This window comes from Buteo buteo, chromosome 9 (assembly GCF_964188355.1).
Source record: "Buteo buteo chromosome 9, bButBut1.hap1.1, whole genome shotgun sequence".
Lineage (NCBI taxonomy): Eukaryota > Metazoa > Chordata > Aves > Accipitriformes > Accipitridae > Buteo > Buteo buteo.
The window spans coordinates 14,605,650-14,616,634 of NC_134179.1; the positions used below are offsets into that span (position 1 = coordinate 14,605,650).

The following is a 10,985-nucleotide window of genomic DNA, read 5'->3' on the forward strand; positions in this document are numbered from 1 at the left end:
ATTTACCTGAACAAGAAATAATGTGTCCAACCCCTTGTGGGATGCTAAAGCCGCATGGAGGTGACATTAATAAGTCGTTTTTATTGGGGTTAAAGAGAGGACAGAGGATCTGTAGGAGAGCAGACAGTGAGACAACAGAAGGAAGAAGGTTGTTATGTGTTAATGGGAACAGTGGTCCAGATAATGATCTGCCCATCTAATCATCAGTCTCATTTTCCCCCCCTTGTCTGGCTCCAAAATCCTAAAAGCAAGTGTAAGTCACCTTGTTTAGTAGCTAGAGAGCAGAGAAATCGGGATAGGTGGACTTGTGATGGGAAGCAACCCAAGGGGACAGCAAACTGAACAGTAAGGCCACACAGGGACGGAGTCTGGTGGGGTGCTGGTTGTGCAGAGGTTTTTATTTACACGCACACACTGACATGGCAGTTTGTCATGCCATCAGCAAGTCAAATAAAAGACACATGACTACTGCTACTAATGGGAGGGCAGCTTCCCATTAGTGAATGAACTGTAATGTCCCTGTAAGGCCACAGAATATGGTTATCATTCTCTAAGAGAAGGATACTGAGGCTTTTAAAAGAAAAACAGCTGGGTTTTTTGAGCCAGCTGGTTTTAAGCAGAAAACTTCCTTCTTTAACCTTGACCCACAGGTGTTTGCCAGTATTGTGCCTGGGGCTGGTGGTTTACGGAGAAACATGGCCAATGCACTGTGAGACTGTCGTGGGTTTGCAGGCCCCAGGCTTGCTGAGGAAGACTTCAGTGAGGGGTCAGGTCTGGCAATGGGATGGCTGCGTTGCACCCAGGCTCACCCGTTGTGCTCTTCATTACAGCTGGAGTCTTGTGTGATAGCTTGGTGGTCAGGGAATAGGCTCTGAGGTGCTCATCTGAAGCCAAGCAAGGGGAAGGACTGACAGTGCCTTTGAAATCAAAAAGAAAACTAATTTTTACACACTGTTGCAGTTTTAATCAACCTTCCTTGTCTACTGTCTGCTCCTTCACAACTAACTTCAACCTTCTCATGATTAGATATCTGTATAGACTGTCTCTGGAGAAAATGAAGAGAGAGAGTTAGCTCCAGATTCATGTCATTTCTATTAAACGCTCAACTTCGGGGGGATTATCCACTGGAGGCGTCCATTAGGAGGTGAATATTAGACACAATTGCTATCTAACAATATGCTTATGGTTGCACTGGGTTCAGATAACGTTCAGTTTCTGAGGGATTTCAAATATTTCTATTGCTCTTAAACCTAATTAAGCAAATCCAGATTCTGAATGAACTTGAGAGCCAGGACACTTTATCTGACTTTTGATTTTACATACCTCCTTGTATACCTGAGGTGCCCAGAATTCACAAATTCAGTAATTCCATGTACAACAATGAGGTGGGGAGATGCAGCAGCCCATCTTTGACTCAGACACTCCTGTATAAAGAAATTCATGCCCTGTGTCTTCCAGTGCTTTGGAGCCTTTCCCACAATTCCTAGATTTATGAAAAATATTGTATGCAGAGCTGCCTCTCCATGCAGGAACTGTAACTAGCTTTGTGGGGTGCTCGGACACTGCTGCAGGTCTGCATTGGCAGCCCAGGGCCTGGCTGCAAACACTCCCGAATAGGAAAAGAAGATGGCACTTGGTGTGCATGGTGCACAGTGTGCTCGGAGCCCACTGGCAGGCACTGCCTCTGCCATCGCTGCTGTTTCAGATTAACCCAAGGAATGTTTTGTCCCACGTTTGGCATAAATCTCCCTCTAACTGTGATAGCATCTTTGGGTAGTTGTCATAAATAAACAGAAGGACTCATCTTCCCCTCCCTCCTTTTTTTTTAAGCAGTGAGGATATTTAGTAGTGAACTGTAACCTGTTGCAGGGGTACATCACACACAGACCAATGTGATCAAGTGAAGTCCATTTACTACAACGTTTGATACAGTTATACCTTATGCGCTTGTGCACGCGCCTTATACAATACTCTAATTGGTACAATACCCCGTTTCACACGACACTATCTTATCCTCTATTGGCTGCGCAAGCTTCTTCACGAGGTGTCCAGCAGTCACTTATCTCATTCTTCAGCATCCAGGTGTAGTTTGTCAGGCTCTTCTTATCTTCTTTTTTTCCCAGCGTACAAGGACACAGCGTCCTTGTCTGCTCCAGCGTTTTGTAAACTTATGCTTCGTTCCCACACAATGGCTGGATTGCTCACATGCCTTTGTCCAGCCGAGAAATCCTCAACAGTAACTGAAAGCATGATTTCACCATGATGGCAGACCTTGTACCTAGAACGTAATCTTTGGATTTGCAATGTGACCTATGTGAGTGCCATGCTGCCTTCACTCTGAAGTAGTGACCAGCGCAGATGTAGCCTTTTGGTGGTTGAGAAGGTCACTGGGCAGCAGGAGTGGAGTCCTGGGACTGCAGGGCCCTGGCTGTGTGCTGGGCAGTGAGGCATGATCAGCATCGTTTGTGGTTTTTCCTGCCAACCACGCTACAGCACTGTTCCTCGGATAATACACATACTCTTGGAAGCATTACCAAAATGGAGGCAAAAGGAGGATCCCTTCAAAAATTTGTATGTAGACATAAAGCCAGAAAACAAAGCAAGTTCAGGAAAAAAAGAAGGGCACCGCATGAAAGAAGGGTATTATGGTAGTGATTGTCGTAACAGTTGATGCAAATACATGTTTTAGAGTCAGGATGTATTTAATGGAACCATTTGTGCCTCAGACACGGTGTTTGTCAGCACTGTGTCACTGAGGTGGGAAACTGAGGCCAGAACAGCAGGAAAACTGCCAGAAACAAGGCAGGAAATGAGCTTTAGCAGGGGAACCAAAAGGAAAAAGCCAGAACTTAGATCTTGAGGAAGAAAAGCTGCAAAATTTGTCTAATTAAGGAATGTAGAACTAGACCAGGTGAGCTAAGGACGTAGATTTGCACATCATGAGAAAGGAGAAGAGGCTTCACAAAAAGAAAGTCAGAGATGCAGGATGAAAACCAGGACAGAAGCATGGGGAATGGGATTGGAAGGGCTCAGAGGGAGGGGTAGTGGTAAAGTCACATGCTGTGGACAGGTCAAGGATGGTAAGACTAGTATAAGGCCTAATGTTCAAGTGAAAATTTGTACTGCCTGTTGAGAGCCGTTGCAATAGAGTGAAGGAGGCTTGATACTAGATAGGATAGACTCAAGCATAGAGCTGAAGGATCAGAATTCATAGCACCTTTATGCCTCCTGGAAAAAAAATACAGCTCAAAATACAATTGCCTAAGAAACTATTGCAAAACTGCTGCAGCTACAGTTAGCAGAACCTGACTCCCTCTTTTTAAGAAGGTGGGTGGATGGATGGTTGGATGCATGGACGGACGGATGGATGGAGCAGGTTTGGCTTTGGAACTCACCCCTTTTGCTTCCTGCCGTGCTTATATTGGTCATGATGAAAAGTTGGCTTTGTCTTCAGCTGAAACTTTCATACACATTAACGTTTTTTAAATAATGGGTCGTGCAGATCCTAATATGGGCACTAAAAACAAAGGCTATACAAATAAATACTGGGAAAGGACCCACAGCTTCCTGAAGACCGATAGCCAGATTTCTTTCTGCATGCCTTTTGCATCCTGTTGATGATATAACACTTTTTCCCCAGTAATGTCCAAGACACATACTGTATTAATCAGATAATGTAATTTTCCATGATCTAGCCCTAGGAAATGTAATTTAACTTTTTTTCCCTCCCTCTTTGACTCCCTTTGATGAATGACTTTTTCCTAATGGTTTCTCCAACCCAAGAAATCTGGCAAAAGTTATTATATTGTTCTCAGAGCAACGTTTGTGGTGTGATCAATGTGTGATTAGCTACCTGAAGCTTAATAAAGGCCTTGCTCTTTCAAAGGCTTATCCGTGATCCATACTGCACATGAATCGGGTCTTGTGAAAGCCAGTAGGAGTATGGACACCAATACAGCTAAATCCACATATGTGTTAAGGATTTTGGTACCCCAGGATGGTACCCAAAAGCAGCCTTATGCACAAATGAGTGCACATTCCTTCAGCTTTGCAATGACTGCATGGAAATCAATAGGCGTATTGGATGTGTGGCGCTAATAGGAAAAAGAAAGGAATATATTCTTGCGTCCCGTAAAAATGCATTCTTAATTTTGCCCCTGCCTCCTGTGGTACATTCCCCATACTGTAGCACTGGTAGCATTAGATACACCTGAAGACAGCTTGTCTCTCTTGTTGTAGTTGCAGGTGGAACTTGATCAGGAATATCAAGACAAATTCAAAAGACTGCCTTTGGAAATTCTGGAGTTCGTACAGGAAGCCATGAAAGGGAAAATCAGCGAAGATGGAGACCACAGTTCTGCCCCTTCTTCCCTGGCATCTGACAGTGGAAAATCAAATCATAAACCTCTGCAAAGTGAAGAGGAATTGGAAGAAGATAATCCAGAAAAAGTGTTTGATACTACTTTTTAATTGCCCAAGAAACAATCAGTGCGCCAGGGCACACCATTCCCCAGCTACCGTCTCTGCTCTCCCAATGTGAGCTGCCACTGAAGCGCTTCGGGAGGCAGGAGGAATCTGCATTCAAGTGCACATTTCCCAAAAGGAACATTTTATAAAAAGTATTGTGCAAAGGTCTTCATTCTCATTCTTCATCTTATTATTATTCTAAAGCTTAGTGCAGTTGTAATGGGAAAATTAATGTTAACCATCCTCTCCCCTGTTTTTTCTTTTTTTTTTTTTTTGGCCAATTTTCAATGGGTAATTTTCTGGCCATGTTCACTGTTAAGCATGTTTAATGAAGACCAGTGTATTGTGCAGAGACGAATGTGTGCAGATTTCCTTTTGAAGTGCCGGTGCAAAGTGCTCCAAACTAATACAGATCCTAGAGAATATTATAACAGTACTTAATCATATTTGTTTCCTTCTTTATAACTGCACCTTGACAGCTGTACCATCATTTTACATTTGCACTGAAACATGTAATCCTTTTTAGCTTTGCAAGCACTGGTGGCTTGCTGTCTTGATATTAAGTTTATCACATGGAAAGAAATGTAATTGCTGCTGAAAATTCTTGGAACGGTGGGGACAAGAGGAAAACAAAGAGAAGAAATCTGCCTGGAGATTGTCGGTGTCTGTGTACGTCTGTGTTTGTTACACTGTGTGAGTGCATATATGTTTGTATATATATATCTATATATATCTATATGTGCACACACATCTGTCTATATACACACACGGCATGTTTCTGTTTGAAGTCGGCGTGGTCTCTTGGCCAAATGAAATGTTTCAGGGATACGTGAGTAGAGAGAATCTTTATGAACGCTAACATCTGGGTTATACTGCTATAAAATAGTCATTGAATCATAAAATTCTTTTTGTGGTGTTAGTGTTGTAAATCAAAGTAGTTTTAGAATATAAATTTGATATATATTTTGCAGACTCAAAGGTATTGATTTTAAGTATCATATTTTAAGCTTACTGAATTTGATAGGATTATAAAATGTTTAGGACTACAGTATTTGAAATTTAACAGAATCTTCCATTATTTTTGCGACTGAGGTTCAGTTTTACTAAGGTCTGAAATTTAAAAGCAAAATATAAAAACCTGATCACTGTTATTTAAAAATGTATATTAATCCATTTAACTGACTTCTTAAAATAAGAACAATCGAAGTTAGTGTACTGTATGATATGCATGAGAGAAGTAACAGCACATTTTGAGAAATTTGTATCAGACGACAGAGAGACTTTGTGAAAGTCAGGATATTTGAAAAGGTAAAGAAATGCTATTCTCTGGATTCCAATAGTAACAGAAATAGGAATTATGAAACATTACAGACAGATTCTTATTTGTACCCAAGCCAACACATAACGCTAAAGGCCTTTCCCTCAGCCGTGTGGTGAAGAGGCATCTTAGGGCAACGGATAAACTAGCTCAAAAGACATAGATTTGCGTCAAGAGGCTTGATCCTGCAAACTCACATTTTCCTGCGCACCACTGTGCTCAGCGCAACTGTTCTGGGGAATAACATTCACATGCATGCTTGCGAGATCGGGGCCTTACTTTGTATTAAAAAGCAATCGGAGAAAGCAGTCAAGAGAGGCATTTTAATACATTGTAACAGTTAAGTTACTTCTATTCCCTCAGGATTTTAGTACTTTAAAGTAACTTATTATTTTAATTTAAGCAATAAAATATAAATCAAGCTTAAGTTTTCAGTTAAATAATGGTGTGTATATATATAAGTTCACATCTTGGAAAACAAACAGTATTTTGATGTTTCTTTTTTAAGCTTAGAGCAGAAAGAAAGAAAAATTGCATATTGTTTGGAGATCATATTTTGGATTAAACTATTCTGGTTTACGATGATGAAATTAGTGAACATGAAATTCAAAAATCTGACTTTCATCTTAATGCTAGGAAAGGTGAATCCTCTGTTAATCCTTGTTTTGCACTTTGAAATCAATCTTAATCACTCATTGAAAACGTAGAGAGTCAAGATGTAATGCTGCATTTTATAAAGTAAAAATGACACATTGTCTAAATTATTAAAAGAATAAACTGATAGCAGTGTTCACAATAAAACTGAAGACTATTATGTTATAGAAACTGTTGTACAGCACAGGCTTTTTGGTAAAATCTTAGCTCCTTTGAATTTCAGCACTATGTTCCCGTGGACTTCGGGGGAGCCAGGACTTCGCCACAGTCTTCAAAGAAACTTGGGCAAATACCAGTTAACCTTTTATTTATATTTAAAAATAAATAAATATACCGGTTGGATTAAATATACTATCAGCTGTAGTCATTTTACAGTACGTTTGTATTTGACCATTTCCTGTACTCACATTTTTTTATATCTGTACAGTGCCACTTTCTGCAGGTGTAAGGTAGTGTGTAATACTGTACATCTTGCATTGTTCAAACTATTTCAGTGAAACAGATATCATTTAATATTGATATTACTTGAACTAGAGTAAGATAATGAAAAAAGGGTCTTTATGATGTGCAAGTCTTGTGCCTTTTATGTATTTGCCTTGTTCTGTGTTGAATGTGTGGAAATGCTGTATCGTGGACTTTCTGCTATATAGAATAGAGCTGTCTATATTAAATTAGGTCGTGCACTTCAGATATCTTTACACTACTGAAAATAGCTTGGTTTTGGCAGTATAAACAGAATTTTAAAAATTCTAATGAAGGCCAGACATTTTAGATTTAACATGTTCATAATTATGTTAATTAATGCTCATGTATTAGGTAAACATTCACTGAAAGATAACTAAAGGGACAACATTGCTTGCCTTTCTTCGAAATCAGTGTTGCTCTTGTACATTGTATTAATAGTGTCTGTGATTGATTAGTCCTTGATGATTTGCTTTCAAAGTAGGATGAAATATTTCAGTTAACATGTACATATTTTTCAGTTCCTCAATCTATGATTGTTTCAGAGGCATAATTCACATTTTTGTAAAAATTCTATGCAATTTTGTGGCATGATGTTTCTTCCACTTGTAATTTTACGTGCTTACATTACAGATCCAAAGGACAAATAAAAATTTCTTAACACAAGATGGTTGTTTTCTCTGTTCATTGACTCAAAAGCCTCAGTTGACTCAGGAGACCTTACTGACCTTGAAGACCTTTACCCTGGCCCCTTCGCTCCTGCGAAGGGCAGTGGCACGAGGAGTCGGTGAAGTTTCCCTGCAGGCTCTTGTGTTCACAATGAGAGCAAGAAATTGCACGTGCCTGGGCACCCGCCGCCCCTCCCAGAAAAATGTGCATTTACCAGTGCTCTAAAACAATGGGAAACTTTTTTTAAAAGTGCACGGCAGCCAATGAACTGGTAAGAAAATGTATTGGTTTAGAGGACAGGCTTTTGTAGAATAGCAATTGCATGATTTTCAGCCATACTGGTAAACTACCTTGACAAATTAGAGCAGCCTTACTTCTCTCCCACTGCCCCAGCTGTTTCACTGATCATCTATGCAATTATATATGTGCTGTGAAATGTACCTTTGCAGGGGCCTTCCACTGAGAGCGCTGAAAAATAAATCTGTTCCATTGGCTTTTGACTGTCCTTTCCCCATTTAATTTACAATGTAAAAAATTATCTCTGGGAGAAGAGATAAGCAGGTATATTAATCCAGTGTACTAAGGGATACACCTATTAAAATAAATAGTCTCCAAGGCAAGTAGACTCAAATTGCTCACTAGAAGAGGTGTGAGGAAATGGGGTCTGATGAGGTGGATGGACATGGCACAGGCTAAAAGCAGGCAAGGAAGGGAGGAACGGAGCTGAAAGCCGAGCCCCTGAATTTGACAGAGAGGAGTAAGCCTAGGACAGAAAAGGAGCAGGGGGGAAAGCAAAAGAAAAGAAAAACGGGGATGTTTCCTTCCCAAAGGAGGAGCAGTGGGGGGTGAAATGAAGAGCGGCGTTCATCAGGGCCCCAATAGTGAGCTGCCTGTCGTGTAGCGAGGCAGGTGAGGGGAGGCAGCGCGGTGGTGAGGATTTGGGGAGGATGAGGGGGAGACGGTGACACCGAGCACAGAGGGAAAAGCCAGGAGGCCATGGGAAGGATTGGGAAATAGCCCTCGGCTCCCACGGGGCTCAGTGAGGCAGGATTCTCACAGCCGGCCGAGCAGGCGACCTTGGCGTTTGTTGTATTTGGGCCACAGGAGACTGACTTGGCTGCTGAGGAGAGAGGGCGACAGGCTGGGATGTGTGGAAGAACAATTTGGAGGCCGACCACAGGGAATATGGAGTTACGGAGGCCAGGCAGCGGGTCCAGAGCTTGTGCTCTCATGCAGCTGTGGACACTATGTGAAGCAAGCCCATTGGGTTGCTGACTCTTGAAGTGGGTTCTGCAAATGCTCCTGGTGATGGCCAGAAGAAAACCAGCCTCACTACAGCAGCAGAAGTCTGCTACTATGAGCTAGGGAAGGTGACCAAAGACTTCACTTAGCCCTCAAAGTGGATGCTTTGGTAACTACTGCCAGTGCCAGGTTCCACCACAAGTAATTGATCCTCAGCTTTATGAGACTAACATCAATTCCTTCACAGTGATGAAGCTTCCAGGCGAGGGCTGGGGGCTGTCTGGATCCAAGTGAGGTCTTGGGGTGGGCATTGGGGGACATCGCTGAGCAGGGCAGGAAGAGTTTGGAGTGGGTGAGCAGGCTAAAGGGCCATACAACCAGGCCTCCTAAAACCCAGGCATGCAGTCGAACCCCAGGAAATCATTTTGAGGTAAACAGCTGTACCTTTGAAAGACACGAATGGGGGTTTAAACCCACAAGGACTACATTGTACCCTCAGACTTCAGGAGAGCTCTGAGTGTGGGAGCTGCACAAGTCAAATCTGCCAGCCCTGGCTGAAGCACTCAAGCTCATGAAACCACTAAGTTTCAGCTACAAAATTCAGGTCAGCATTTCTTACTGAGAGATTGGCTTCAACGACTGCATTTGGCTTGTTTGGGCACTCATTCAAATACATCTTGCTTGCTCCAGTAACTGCAGAGGGAGTAGAATAACCTAACTCTACATCTGAATTTCACTTCTGACATCAGGCATCAAGGAGCCAGGTAGTTTCTGGCTATGGTAGTGTTACTTAATTTGGAAACAGCTAAGTCCTCTCCTGGATTTAGCCAGAAGACACCCGAATGCTAAGTGAGACCACTTCTGTGACCCTGCCATTTCCCATGGAGTTGAAACAGTTAATGCCAACCTCCCTTCCCAGCTCTGCCCAGACATGAAGCTTCCTTAAATATGCACAGCAGGATTTGCTTGGCCATCATTAGGCCTAGGTCCTCCTCGGAGTCAGGGAATTGGCCTTACTCTTCTTTAAGGGCTCAGCAGGAGAAAGAGGAGTCTCTGTGCAGTGAAGGAAGAGCTACTTAGCAGAAGGGCCAGGGCAGGAAATTAAAGCCACATGCAAAAAGCAGCAGGTGATGGTCACTAGTGAAGTTAAGGAGGGTGACTGCAGAAATGCATTTTGGGATTAGAAGAGGTCCTCTAAAGAGGGAGACTCTCCACTGGTGTGCAGTGGTAGGGCAGTTGGCTTGTGCTGCTTTCCGTGACCTACTTCCCTTTCACTTCTGAGTGGGTGGGTCTAGAGGTTCAGTTCTCAGGTTCCTTGGGATCAGTGTCATGGAGGTAGCATGACAGGAAGGTCGATCTGAGGGAAAAGAACCTGAAGAAATGAAAAATCCAAGTGTTCAGCTTGCAGATGGTAAAGAAGAAAATATTGGAGGTAACACCTTGACTATTGTATAACTGATAGAATTTTAAAGGCCTGGGATTTGTGGAATGGTGGGCTGCAAAACATGGCAAGAAGTGCTAATTCTTTTGGCTGGATCCAAACCAGAGCAGGTAGAAGGGCTTTAAGTAGCACTGGAGGAGCCAAGCTCTAATTAGGAACAAATTGAAGCAAACTTGATGAATGTGAAGAGAAGAAATTTAAAACCTGCTGCTGTATCAATGGAGGAAACCTGGCTAATGAGCAGAAGAGCTTGGCAACTTCCATCACCAAGAACTGTAATGTAATCAGTGTTACTGAGCTGCAGTGGGATAATTAGCCTGTTCAAATAAGTTATTACAGCCTGCGTAATGGGGATCAAATAATTTAAAAAGAAAAAAAGGTTAGGAGGGGGTAGATTGAACTTTGTTCTTTTCTTGAGTAAGATGAAGTTTAGTTGGTAAATGTTGATGCATTGATCTAATCTACTGATGGCAGGAGCTGCGAGCAGGGCAGGTGACTTGCCTTCAGCTGGGAAAGGGGTTACAGGTGTGAAATACTCTGTCCATGTTTTGTACTGGCATTTTCAGGAAGATGCAGAGAAAAGCCAGCTCTGTACACTCCCTGGGCTATAAGCTGATGGCTGAAAGTTGGGCTTCACAGAAAAACCACTGGAGGCTGGTGGGAAAGGCATTACACCAGCCGACAGATGGAAGCTGGAGGCAAGCAAGTTAAAGACAGAGCACAATCTTCTTT

General features: G+C 42.3%; 1 protein-coding gene across 3 annotated transcripts in view; it reads left to right on the forward strand.

Annotated features, from left to right (window-relative positions):
• The window catches only part of PLCB1 (phospholipase C beta 1), a 412,787-nt gene extending 405,220 nt beyond the window's left edge, over positions 1-7,567 (forward strand). The window contains exon 34 of one of the 3 annotated variants that reach the window (XR_012651612.1): positions 4,240-4,287. Coding sequence is in view for 1 of the 3 variants with exons in the window: in XM_075035449.1 (XP_074891550.1) it covers positions 4,240-4,470 (231 nt within the window). In the remaining 2 variants the exon portion in view is untranslated. Of the gene's footprint in view, positions 1-4,239 lie in introns of all 3 variants that reach the window. The other 2 variants (XM_075035449.1, XM_075035451.1) reach the window with 2 other exon arrangements.
• Positions 7,568-10,985: the final 3,418 nt, after the last annotated feature.